The sequence below is a fragment of the Perissodus microlepis genome, chromosome 18 (genome assembly GCF_051167445.1).
Source record: "Perissodus microlepis isolate ML-2025 ecotype Zambia chromosome 18, ASM5116744v1, whole genome shotgun sequence".
Lineage (NCBI taxonomy): Eukaryota > Metazoa > Chordata > Actinopteri > Cichliformes > Cichlidae > Perissodus > Perissodus microlepis.
This window is the reverse complement of record NC_140478.1, coordinates 30848093-30862375: the sequence shown is the minus strand read 5'-3', so window position 1 is coordinate 30862375 and position 14283 is coordinate 30848093. Positions and strand designations below refer to the sequence as shown.

The following is a 14283-nucleotide window of genomic DNA, read 5'->3' as shown; positions in this document are numbered from 1 at the left end:
CTGGTACTTTGGGTGCACGACAAACTCAGACTTTGTAATTCTCTTGCAAAATTTCTGTTGATGATCTTTTGAATCTGTGTCTATTTTAGATAAAGGTAGAAGTTAAAATAAGCAAAGTTTTGGAAACAGATGAAATTTTTAATAAGCCAACACCGATGATTATGAAACACTGATTGCTCTGGGAGCTTTTTCGTAGATTGGCTGGGAATCTCCTTGTTTAATTCTGCTAATTACTGAATCTCGTGCTGTGCAAAGCTTGCAGCAGCACCCTTCATCTCTTCGATGATGTTGAAATCAGGTTCTTCGAGTGAGCAGAGGTTTAATTAAACCAAAGCCGCCGTGCCCAGACATATTTGTATCGCTGGAATAGATGCTGAACGTTTGTCCACTGAACAAATACACAAAGCTGTAGTTTTGTTTTTCTACAAATTTCTGTGCAAACATCAGATGCCGATGAACTGAGGCCGACCTAAACACGTCATATTTCAGATGTAATATCTTTTGACAGGCGTGTGTTGACTTCAGTATGTTCATCATGTCTGCAGAGATCTGCGGATCTGAGTTAATCGTTCGCTGTCCTCTTCCACACGTCTGAGCTGCAGAATAAATCCCTTCATTTGGCTGAGGGGTGCTCTCTGCACAGACCGCCGCCGGCTGCAGGGGGTTTAGCTCAGCCGCTCTCAGCCGCCTGCTCCTCTCGCATGTTTTCATACAGCTGTCATCAGATACTAAAAGCAGGTTAAACCGAGGCCTCGACACCTTGTAAATCTGCCTGTGCTGTCGTGACGTCTTCCTCTGGTATCCGTAAGTCTCCACCGTGAATGTAAAATGAGAAGGCCAGCTGCTGAGCAGGAATGTAATTGATAGCTCTGAAATATTGATACGGGGTGGGTGTTTGTGTTTCGCTGCGCGACAGATCTGGCAGTCTGCCCGCTCCCTCGTGTCGTTGGGTTAAACATCAGCGCTTACTGATTATCCTGCTGATGTGACAAGCTCACACGTTCCCACGCTCATCCTCACCTCACTTCTTCCCTCAGCACGTCACAGATGTACATTTTTGTCTCGTTCTCGGCAGCGTGCGTGTCTTTGTTTGGTCTGTTTTTTGATCATGGGTCATTATAAACTGTCTATGCAGAGTCATCCATAGATTACAACAATGCCTGACTCCACTGTAGAAAGAAGGAACGGCATCTTAACAGTTAAGACAGTTTTTTAGCATTAGCCTTTATCTTCTTGTCTGCTTCTTGTAGTGTTGCTTGTTATATTTGTGTCGTATGCCAAGAAGCTTAGTAAAAAGACAACAGCACAATTCAGTTCACTTTCATTACATAACGCCTGCTGCCTCAAGGCGCTTTGTTTTGTAGGATAAAGAACATTGTAACAATCTGACGACCCTTTTAAGCGAGCGCTTGGCGACAGTGGGAAGGAAAAACCAGGACCAGAACCAGGCTCAGGGAGGGGCGGCCTTCTGCCAAGAGAAAACAGCTCGTTTACAGTAACTGTTCATTAAAGTCTATCAACAAGTGTTAAACCAAACTGAGTGAGGGTGCGAGAGAAGCCGACAGGGATGGCATCATCATCACTCACATCACCAAAGAGAAGCTGTTGGTGTCTACGGAGTGAAATGGCTTCAAACTGCTGATCCTTTACTATAGCTGTAGCTTTGCTACACATCCTCACCTCACTTCATCCTAAAATATAAAAAACCCAATGGCATTAAAAATAAATGAAAGGAAAAGTAATTACGTTTCACACAGGGCAGGTAAAACGGAAAAAGGACAAGACGAGTCGACACTTATATAGCTTTTGTTGCGCAAACACAACACAGTGATACTAAGAAGGAAAACTGACAGGAAACACAGCATCCACATTTCCATCACTGTCAGCGCTCCTGAACACAAACAGATGAAAACTGCTTCACATGGTGACCATGTGACACCTCCACACTTCTCCTTGGAGCACTGCTGCTAATGCACGGCATCGTAGACACAGTTCCTCACACGTAGTATTTGTTTTGGTGAGATGCCAGGTTATCTTAACTATTGCCAAGCAGGGCTGGGCCACCTTCTCCATTGTCTGTTCGTCCTGTTGTCCCTCATGAGAATACCAATAACTAACAGAACAGACAGCGCTCGTGAGCATGATGAAAGAGAGACACACACACGCAAACACGTTTTCATTTCTTAGTGAGGACATCTCATTGACACAATGCTCTCCCTAGATGCTTACCCCAACCCTAACTATCAAAATTGAATAAACCCAAAAAACAAAAGACAAAACAAACAAACAAAGAAAAAACATACTGTGTACAAACAAGCCCTCATCTAAAACATAACGCCTAAACCAGCCTAAACCAGCCTAAACCTAACCATAACCAAATTGTAACCCTGTCACTAAAACAACATTATGAGCCTCAAAAATGTCTTCAAACTCGCGGGGACAGGCATTTTGTCCCCAAAAGTGACTGTTGGTCCCCACAAGTGTAGCAGCATGGAAGTATAGGAGAGCAGCAGGACAGCCCCACCTGCCATGAACGCTGCAGCCTACTGTAAGAGGTGAACAGAGGCGTATTGGATCATAATATTTTCCTCATTCTTTTTCACAGTTTTTCTTGAGGCCTATAAGACTACGAAATTGTCCATCTGTGTTTATATTTGTAAAATTACTCACTGCTTTTCAGTCACAAACACACAGCCAGGGGGAAAGTGAAGGAGAGGAGATCAACTAGAGCAAATGTACAGTTTCATTAAGCTCTCGTTTAAAGTCACAGCAACAGACTGAAATGCACTCCGTCTGTTTTCTCTCTTTTGATGACTCGTAGATTAGTGAAGCTGCACAACACATGCATATTCATTTCCTGAACTCGTGTTGTGTGCGCACATGCACGTACCCTTGCACATCCATATTCCGGGTGCTGGTTTTATACACACACATAGGCGTGAAAACAGGCAGATTTACTTGTAGACAATCCTCTTATTTTGGAAGTTCCATCACTTTTATCCAGCTGCCCCCATTCCTTACGGTTTTCCATTTTCCTAAAGCAGGGGTGGGGAACTCCAGGCCTCAAGCGCCGGTGTCCTGCAGGTCTTAGATGTGTTCTTGATCCAACATTGATTTAAATGGCTAAATTACCTCCTCAACATCCCTTGAAGGTCTCCAGAGGTTTTGCCAAAGGTTTCTTCCTGTTAAAAGGGAGTGTTCATAGGGGGTCATATGATTGTTGGGTTTTTCTCTGTATGTATTATTGTAGGGTCTGCCTTACAATATAAAGCACCTTGAGGAGACTGTTGTTGTGTTGTTTGGTGCTGTATAAAAACAATTGGATTGAATTCAGGTGTGTTGACCCAGGGTGATATCTAAAGCCTGCAGGACACCGGCCCTTGAGGCCTGGAGTTCACCTCTGCCCTAAAGGCTGACCAGGTCGCTGTTACAGTGTTCCTCAGTGTCTCTCAGCTGGCCCTCCAGGGAGTCTCTTGTCCCAAAGCTGGATGGACTCGCTTTAACCAAAGCCGATTCCCGTGCACCACACGGGTGCAGAGGAGAACGAGGACTGTCGTTGCCAGCTGCAGTCCATGAAGGTAGAGTTTAAGACCATTGGCGGAGAAACAGCTGATTTAAATTGCTCGGTTATTTATTTGCCAGTAAATAAAAGATCACAAATAAAACCACATGAACTGAACTGAAAGACGAGCTCCCAGATCGGACGCCTGTCACAGATATGAGTGGGCTGGTCAAAGACACAGATATGTGTGTTTATTTGTCACGGTGCACGGCCCTTCTCACGGTTAAATCAAATTGAAGACATTATGTTAATTATTACTAATATTAACCCTGCCTGATTATTTTCCATGTAGCTGTTTATAAGCAGCGCCTCTTCCCGGCCCAGCGCTCCTAATGAGGTCTTGTTAAAAACATCCACATCACTGGCATTTCCCTTTAATGAGTGCACCGGCAGTTTCCATGCTGATGCCCTTTATGGCAAACCGGCGCTGCTCTTTTCCAAAACAACATGGATGCCGCCACAGCTGCCGCAGCTTACGGGGATTTTAATTTTTGTCTCCGTGGGAGGAGCAGAGGCCTTCGGGGGGGCCGAGCAAGAAATTGAATCAATGCTGAGAGCGTCCTGGGAGAGATTCACAATAACGCACAGTAACACACCGTAATGCTCTGTGAGATACAGTGATAAGCCTCGGGGGAGAAGACTGGCAGAAGGATGGCGCTGCATGTGTGTGTGTGTCGCTTAAAGGAAAAAAGCCTTTGATACTCCTACATGTTTTCAGTTTTTAATGTGAAAGTGCCTACAGGAGGTTTTTTCCACACAGGGTTTCCTGCTGCAGTATTTGAAGCGGAGGCGGGTCGAATCAACTGAATTAATGACGAGAAATTTATACAAGCTTTAGCGAATGCAAGCTTAAAGGCTCCTTTTTCCTTAAATGTGGGAGCGTTGGTTTTCTTGGATGCTTGAGCTTCGCCGTGGTGTGGTGTGCAGCATGTTAAAGCTACTGAAGATGGAAAGTTTCTACAAATTTAAGGCGGTTTGTGATGATGATCAGGTGGGAAGTCAGTGCTGGTCAACTTACATAAGCAGAGATTTGGAGACCTGAAGTCAGAAAGCACTGAGGTGGATCTGAATTGAAGCCAGCTTCACATCCTGTGTTCTGTATTGTTTTAATGATAGACTCAGGGTGTCATTTAAAGAATATTAACAAGGTAAATCATAAATGAACCTGTTATTACGGGGCAGTATATACATGTTCCCTGATACTGAGGGTCAATTTTTAATAGTGATATTAAGGTATTTTAAGGACTTTTAAGGAGTCTAAGTTAGGCTACTGTTAACATCATGTATTTTTACATATAAAAACAAGTTACTAAATCTGTAAAGAAGCCTTCAAAATGGTAAAAAAGTCAGAATAGAACCAGGGGAATATATTTCACCTGTTTCTTTTAGTGCATTTTCTTTAACTTGTTCTTTGTGCTGGAAGTGAACGAGAACAACAGCTCTCCGTCATGGTGGTGGAGCTGCACGTGTGCTCCTTTTGTGTGACACAGTGCGGTGCTACATTAGCGCCTCCTCCCATCACAGCAACCAGTCCTGAAGTCTTTACTGGCGCAAACCCTGAAGCTTCAGAGTTTGACACTAAACTTTGAAGCTCGTCCAGCACACTCAGACTCTTACTTACTCACAAAGCTTGAGGCAGCTAGTTAAGAGTACAGTACAATGTTTATGTTTTTACCCCTTAATCCTAAAAGGCTGATGCGATGTTGTCATCGCCTGCTGGGCTTGGCCGGGCGGGTGAGTGGCTAGTTGGCATGGAGACCCAAGTTTATGAATGCACTAACTCAAGAATGGTTTCAAATCGCAGTTACTTTGACATTAAGGTCAAAGGTCAAGATTTCTGATAATCTTGTGAATGTGCTAACTCTGGAATGAGACGATGTAGGAGTTTAGGAGGCTGAGGGGGTACCAGTGGCAGTCACCGGTATATTTGAAATGTAGTTTCTGGGAATTTACCATTATTCTTTTAAATGGAGATGTTATCTGAACTTCAGGAGCGGGACCACACCTCATTCACGCCCCTTCCAGCCTCAGGCTATATATGCCCTCTTCACCAATACCTGCTGTTCCTTTTATTCACTTCTCGTTAGTACATTAGCACACCTTCATCCCTCATTGCTCATTGTAACTGAGGATGTGGTCCCAGATAGTGAAATGTGTTGCTCTGTTTGACCACAGCCTCTCTTACGTTTTAAACAGATCCTTGTTTTAGGTGAAACGTACTTCTGACTGTCCTTCGGGTCTTTTCTGAGCTCACTCTGGGTCGGTTTTCCTCTATTTTTGTTCAAGATCAGATTCAGATCCTTTGCTTTGTTGGATTTAAATTTGACATTGGCAGGGTTGGCAGGGTAATGACTGACTTGGATATTTACATTCACACATTTGTTTGGTCTAGAAAGGTTCAGGGCTGTAGTGCTAATGTGGCACATCAGCCTCAGTTAACTAAATGACAGTAATTATTCAGTGTATATATTATCCAAGCAGGTTAAATGGATGCCAGACAGTATTTATTTGGGAATTTACAGTATTCTGCACCACCTCCTCCTTCTGCCAGGCTCTCGTCTCTGTTAACACCAATCCATCCAGATCAATCCAGACGGATGGAGAGGATTTCGGGCAGTTGGGAAAAGCACCCTCATGAAATGTCAACTTGCTCTCTGCAAAGCAACCCTGCTGTGAAAAGCACCAGAAATCAGAAAATCCCCTCTTCATGCTCCATTTTTTCCTCTTGAAATGTGCTCTCACTGCAGCAATTTCACTGCAGAGGAAAACAGCGGCAGAGCACTTCTCTCAGCGTCAGAGGACAGCGAACTGTCTTTTTGAGGTTTTTATCATCTGTGACACAATTCTGCCTCAAGTGTGGGAGCAAAAGCTCTCAGTCTTTTATTTTTGAAAAAGACAGACAGGCGGGGAGCAATGAAACGGTTTTAAAGCTTTTTGATCACTTTGATTTACAGCGTGCTTTGTGTCAATGACACTCACCTAAGCTGGAAAGAAACATTTAAATGTGGTGTTGTTCAGATTCCTTTCTCGTTGACCTTCTTCTTCATCTTCCTCTTCTGTCACTGCAACGCTTCTTCACAATGTGCATGTATCTGCAGCTCCACATTCAGCACCCTGTGTCTAATATATCCACTATCAGGTGGGGTGCAGTGGGAGGAGACGAGTGTGGGGTGATCTGTGGCAGAAAGATATCAACAGGAGGGAAAGGGAAAGGCTTAAAGGGTGGTAGTGAGACGTGCTGTGATGTATGATTTAGAGACGACGGCACTGATAAAAGGACAAGAGGCTGAGCTGCAGATGTCATGATTTTCATTGACAGTAACCAGAATGGACGAGATTAGACATGAGTACATCACAGGTAGGGGTGGGCCGGTGGGATAAACGGTATACGGTAGAAATGATATAAATTTGGCCAACGCTAGAGATTTTGACTATACCGTCCTACCGCGACAGCGCATGTTGATGGTGTCATCAAACTGCGCCTGTTTTGGTCGAAAGCATGGCAGCGGCTGCAAGCATGGAGCTTACAGGTGGGAAGGAGGAGGAGGTGCTCATAAAGAAGACCGGTGCGACGTCGGCCAGATGGACCTGGTTTGGGTTTAAGCGGTCGGATGTTGAGCAGAAAAATATCATCTGCATATTATGCTGGTGTTCTGGGAATCTATCCTACCTCACAAACCATCCTACCCGTTGTTTATGCACATATGCTGCGCATGCGGGTAACTACAGAGCCCCGCAAGGGACATGGGAGAAAAAAATTACGATGAACTTTTGCGAGATCTCGCAAAACTAACTCGGGATCTCGCAAAAGTTGAATTCCAACAATGGCGGCAGCTACTTAGTTGTAATATTCCTCTTTCTGGGACACAAAATAAACTTTTAAGATATTTTGAGGCGTGAATGTAGTTGTGTAAACGTCAAATATCTGCTCGGTTTACAAGACATCACATATTTGCAAAAGTGCTGCGACGTTTTCGGAGATCTGACACCCACCACGTCGAAGCTAACGGGAGGTCGAGACCTACTACAGCCGGGAGGAACACCGCTTTCCCGGCACATCGTGCCTCGACCTCCTGGTCGGCTTCGAGCTGGCGGCCTCCGAAGAATGCGGCTAAAAGTTTAGCGAGATCCCGACTTTGTTTTGCGAGATCCCGAGTTTGTTTTGCGAGATCTCACAAAAGTCCGTCTTAATTTTTTTTCTCCCATGTCCCTTGCGGGGCTCCGTAGGTAACACAAACCCCAAATTTACATCATTTTTTTTAACCCATTGTGAATATTTCTTATGGTTATGTTAGGGTTTGTATTAGTCACAAGTCGCCGTCAAATTATAATACGGGTAGGACGATTTGCCAAAGTTGGACGGTTTCTCAGACAGTAATAGTGAAGAGAGGATATACAAGTAATTTGTTTTATCACCTTTAAACGGAGCACCTTTTTGAAACATGAGGAAAGCCTAAAACTGCGCTTTCCACAAACACCCATTCAGTCAAATGGAAAGAAAAAAGTGGCCCTGCACACCAGCAGACTGATATTTTCCAAGCCTTTTCCAAAGGCACTGAGAAAACGAATCAGCGGTGGATATCACAAATGCCATTACCATGTAGTTGTGGTGCCGTTTCTTAGAGTGGAGAAAAGCGGCTTTAACGATGTGATTAAGACACTCGATCCATGTTGCGAGGTACCTGGCTGCGAACATTTTAGCTGAACTGAAACACCCAAAGTAAAATTTATTTAAAAAAAAAAGTTTTGCACAATAAATGTTCTTAAAATGGCATTCTGTACTTTTTTGAAGTGTGTTTATTCTTCTGCAATGTATCTGGTATGTGAGTATGTTCAGTCATTTTGCCGTATACATATACATATACATATATATATTAGAAAAGGATAAATCGCAATATATATCGTTACTGCACATGCTTCAAATTATGCCGCAATATGGATTTTAAGCCATTACCCAGTTCTAATCAGAGGGACAGCTCAGGTTAAATGATTTGGAGTCAAAGTCAGAGAGCCTGAGATGGTTTGGACAATTGCAGAGGAGGGACGGTGGTTATGTTGGACAAAGGACGTGGAGGATGGAGCAGCCAGGCAGGAGGAAGAGAGAAAGACCTCAGAGGAGGTTCGTGGATGTAGTGAAGGAGGACACCGAGGGTTGGAGTGACAGACGAGCATACTGGAGGAAGGGTGAACGTGATGCAGATGGTCCGCTGTGGTCCTAAAGGGAGCTGCCAAAAGAAGAAGAAGATCTGTTAATAAATTAAAGAAGTAAAGGCATCTGTGTTGGTGGACTAAAGGTGTATGTACACTATACATCACATAAACACAAACCTTAGACGACTAACCCCGAAAGGTCGAAGTCATCGCTGATGTTATTGGAATACGTCATTTTGATTATTTTTGAAGAGTCTTTCCAGTCAGGTGACAAAAACAATAATCACTGTGACACACAACAAATAATCTTTTAACAAATCCCTCTTATCTTTTCTCCCAAACATGCAGTCAGGACGAATGTCGGGGTCATCCCCATGATGACCTCAGAGGGCTAAAACCCGTATAGACCGTAGACTATATAGAGAAAAATGTGCATAACTTCAAAGTGCCTGCATGATGATGACCTCAGTAAACACGTTCCTGATGATTTACATGTACAGCATGTTTCCATAGTCTAAATTATGTTAAAGCAGATCATAAACCAGGCCAAGGCCTTATGGTGGATGTCTGCCAGCCTCTCAGTCCGATCCAGCCCTGATTTAAAACATCAAAAAACAAAAAAACCCAAAAACTAAATGGCAACAGGCCTCGAAACATAATATCATTTTCTACATACAGTCCATTATTACATTATCCTGGAGTTCTGGGCCTTGGAGATGTACCACTTTTTCCAGTTGGTAATTTGTCTGAAGATGTTAAAAGGCACAAATCTCATCAACCTGGCTAATAATATTGATTTATGGATCAGCGGTGTTATCAGTATCCTGCAGGTACTCTACATGGTAATCTTTGTGTGAGGAAATAGAAGCCGTCCTGTGTGACCTTTATAGAGATACTGTAGAGGGTAGCAGATGCTCGAGTCCTGTCCAGACTTGCCCGTGACTATAATTACTCCCCATGTACACAAACCCTCTGAGAGTACAACAAATAAACACTGTGTCATCCAACTGAAGTATGATTTAAAAAAAAAAAACAGTTCAGGTAGAAATCCTCGTCTTGTTTGAAGAGCTGTTTGTGGAAGTCGGGTGAAAGCTGTGAAGGGTTTTCCTCTGTGAGTGTTTTTAACGCTTGCATCATGTGAAGCTCCAGCAGGTAGGAGGAAGCTGGTCAGGCGGCGGTGAAATCCCTCGTGCTGCTCAGGAACACGCTCGTGTTGCTGACTGTTACATCAGCCCGACGTCCGATGCTTTTAACGGGCCGAGCCCTACATCACTTTATGTGCTCACAGCTGATGAAAGCTTTCAGTGTTTATACTGTCATCTTTCACAGAAATTTCAAAGAAGACACTTGAGTTTAGTTTAAATGTTACACAGCTGCTCCCTGGATTCCTTTTTTTATTTAGACTATATTCAAGTCTGCCTTAACGGTAGATTAATTTGTTCAGCGCGTACGCTTTTTGTTTCCATAGTTAAATAAGTTTTTACAATGAAATTACTTCATAAATCTAAATTACAGTCACGCATAATATGAAATGTACAGTTTTAGCTCCCTTTCCAGTTACGGATCATCACATTTCTGTACTCAGAGTTGCTTGTCATATAAAGACTTACAGTGTTCTGAATTTCTGGATTGCTGTTGGGTGTCAGAGCAGAGTGCTTTAAAGTTTGCATGAATCAATATTTTTGTATCAGGATGCATCAAAGACTTTATGTAATGGATGAGAGTTCAGTTAGAGAAGCACGATCAGCTCTGCAGAACTCGTTAACCTTTCCCATTGACAGAAGATTAACACAATTTCAAATGATTATTATTAATGCATGTAATGCACGTCATCTCCTGCCAGTCCAAATCAGTTCTCTCTGCTGCCCCCAAGTGGCCAAAAATGAATAATTAGTGCTTTAAGCTAACGTAGGCGAGGATTCCTTCATAGCCAAATCAAGATACTGACTTATCTTGTTATGTAGCCCTAATAAAACATAGATATAACATAATATTTTACAAATCTTTCATATGAATATGTATTTATATCAATATTTTATCCAAACATAGTCATGACTTCATTAATGTACATGTCAGACTGGCTTCATTGGTTTAACCTGCACTTAATCTAAAGCTCTTACAGTTCAGAGCTCAGAGTATTTAAAGTGTTTGAAAGAATACAAACGTCTCTGCGAAAACCTAATTTACTGATACATATTACATGTTTGAGTTTATTCTAATGGAACTATCAGTCCTTACAAGGTCTTCATAGACGGTGAATAGACATTGGTACATGTGAAGCAGGAGTTTGAATGTTCACTCATTCCAGAATTAATGTTTTGGCACCTTTCTTACCTGCTCAAGTACCAGACGGTCTGATTGCTGTTAAATAGATGTCATAGATCATTGACTTGTACTGGTGGTTGAAAGCTCATTGGTGTAACAGATGATCAGTACCTGTCTGGACTCGCCTGATAAGTGACATATGGTTTAAAACACTAAAGATGGGGCCAATGAAAGTGCTCAGCTCGTAATGGCTGACATCACTGTGGCTGTCACCAACTTTTACAGTAGTGGCTACAGATGAAGAGCGAAAGCTGCGTCTTTAAATTGATTTGTTTTATCAGTAATCATCGAAAGAAATCAGTCTGATTAAAGTTTGATCAGGTCTGATCTTCTGGTGTTGGGGCTAAACACCGGCTTTCTTTTAGAAATATATAATACTGCTACTCTTGGACAAACTCTTGGACAAACGAGGCTTTTGTAGTTGTTTTTCAAGCCCCATAAAGAAAACCACGTCACACACCACAAAATCTAAAAAGTCATGTGAGCTGCAGCTTCCTTTAGTTTCTCTATTTTTGCTTCTGCTCCCTGTAAACAGAAATCATTTGTACACTGTGAGATAAAAGTTGCTTGAATGAGGGATCTCTGACAGACGAGTTATTGTGACTGAAAACTAAACCTGACAGCGCTCCTGCAGTTTTTCTGGACTTCCCCTCACTGATTTGATTTCTTGCCCATGACAGACGTCAGTGTGACGTCAAATCCTTTCAAACTCTCCAGCCTACAAGGCCTTTAAACCATCTCACTGTATGTGCCTCTCTCAGTTTATAACTGCATGAAGTCTCGATGCTGCTCCTGGGTCACATCCAGCTCTAATGGTAAAAATAAGTGACAGACTGTGTAACATATCACCACAAACATAAAGGGAGTTTGTGACAGTTTGCAGCACCGTCACGACTCTTCAGATTACACCACGGGGACTGCAGCGAGCAAACAATCCTTTCATCGTGTCACATCACCTCAGGCAATCATATTTTACTGAGTACTGTGTATGCATCTTAAAGTACTCTGAGGTCATGGCGTCCTCTGTACTGCTGTTCATATAACTTTTTGCTAAAGTGATTTATTTAAAAAATGCATTTCAGATAAAGCTGTAAAATGCGTCTCAAAAAGAAAAATATGGACCTGCTGCAAAAAGTTGGCAAGAAAAAAAATCAAATAAGGTGCAAAAAAAGGGAAGTGAGCACAAGATAACCAAGTGGAGAAAAAGACACGGAACAGAAAAACCATAGAAAACCAACTCGATGCGACAGGGACGTCACAGTGTTACTGATTTACTTAAAGCTTTGATCTGAATTCATTTCATTGAGTTTGTCAGTTTCCATGTAGTTCCACATGTTAGCCTTCAGTACCTGCGGACTCGTCAGGCTACGGTGGCACATTTGTAAAGGACCATTTTGTTCTGTGTGAAAATAATCTCATGTGACTTCCAGTGTGATGCCGGTAGGACCCCCTCCCCGATCGCACAGCTGGAGATCAGCAGGGTTCCTCTGTTGAATGTCGGCCTCCACCCCTCTCTCTCTCTCTCTCTTCCTCGATCTCACTCGTCTATATATTTCTAATTATTGTTACAATTAAAAAAATTTAATGGCAGATACCAATGTGCACAACTTCCTTTCAGTGATTTCTTTAGTCACAGTAATTAAAAGTCCCACGTGGTTTTTCCTATGTTGGAAAAACTCAGAGATGGTTGAAAACTTGCATTGCTAAACACAGAAGTAATGTAACCGATCTACTGTGAGACGCATCGATGATGACGTCACTTATTTCTACAGTCATACACTTTATTTATACTTGGCAGCTGACAGGTCTCGTTATGTTTATGAAACGTCCTCATTAATATTGGGATTGAAGTTTCTCCAGGAAAAACTTTTAATGATAAAGTTCTTCTAGTTGTTATTAAGGATTAGATTTTCTCGTTGCAATCTTTTTAATTTGCTTTTGAGCCTCTTATTTTTTAGATGAATAGGGCAAAAAGCTAAAGATTTTCCTCAACCTTGTTGTGTTGAATACAAAGATAATCGATATAAGATGATAGTTTGTATTTTGTGTTACAAACTGCTTTAAAGTCTGTTGTGATTTTTGACTTTTTGTTGCCTGATATTTGTTTTGCACTGATTTGAAAAGATGCTCTTTTTTTCTCTTTGACAAATGCTTGATGAAGATCTTACAAATTGAAATTTCATAAATATTTTTAGAATTAAATATTTAGTTGGAGAAAAATATTGTGCAGATGTTTCCCCCTTTTCAGCCTAATTAATAAAGATATAAAATTGCCTCAGAATATTTGTAAATATAAACAAAGAAGATGTAACAAAGCTTTGAATGTTGGTTCTTGCACTCCAAAATGTGTCAACAAGCAAATCTCCTAATCCTCTCTTTTTGTGTGTTCTAGATAGCAGCTCAGGCTGTGTTGTTCATGTGCATGAACACTGCTGGGATATTCATCAGTTACCTGTCTGACCGCGCTCAGCGTCAGGCCTTCCTCGAGACGCGGCGCTGCATCGAAGCTCGGCTGCGACTCGAGACAGAGAACCAGAGACAGGTGAGCCGCAGACAAGTTTTTGTTGCCTCCTGCAAATTTTTAAGCTTCGGATGATTTGTTAGTCACTGTCTGTGCTGTGTTTTGTTTAATACATTTGCAGCAGTTACATTTTTCTGTGTGTTTTCACAAGACACTTAAAGAATGAAAGCAAGTTTAGGATGCGTGTTCAGAGCCAGGTTTGAAGATTTGTGTGAGTGCTAGCAGCAGGGACAGCTGTTTGCACTCCTTTAGTATCACCACCAGGTCAAAATGCTTGCTTTACAATCTGGATGGACTGGAACACAGTTTGGCTCAGATATTCAGGACACCCAGGATTAAACTCAGGCTGTTTGCTCAGTTTAACGACCTCTGAACTCCTGCATGTCCTCCTGAATCTTCTCTGACGTCTTCCTCTTTCCGTCCTGCCCTGCAGCTCCATTGTCGGTATGCTTTGCCCAACATATCCACTATCCCTCATCTGCACATGTCCAAACCATCTCAGTCTCGGCTCTCTGACTTCATTTCCAAACTGCTCAAACTGTCCCTCTGCTGTACTCATTCCCGCGTCTCCGGCCTGTGCTCGAGCTGATGCACACCATCACCACTGTCACAGACAAATTCTGAATCTGTGGTTGAAGTATTGGAAGTGTTGAGAATCCATCATGGTGGTTTATATGCATTCTAAATGTGAGCAAATCGTACCTCAATACCGTCAACATGCTAG

The 14283-nt window shown here is 42.4% G+C and overlaps 1 protein-coding gene across 2 annotated transcripts in view; it reads left to right on the top strand.

Annotated features, from left to right (window-relative positions):
• adcy8 (adenylate cyclase 8 (brain)) overlaps nt 1-14283 on the top strand; it is a 127585-nt gene that overhangs the window by 33590 nt on the left and 79712 nt on the right. For both annotated transcript variants that reach the window (XM_084912882.1, XM_084912883.1), the window contains exon 2: nt 13431-13580. In XM_084912882.1, coding sequence (XP_084769008.1) covers nt 13431-13580 — 150 coding nt within the window. The remainder of the gene's footprint in view (nt 1-13430; nt 13581-14283) is intronic.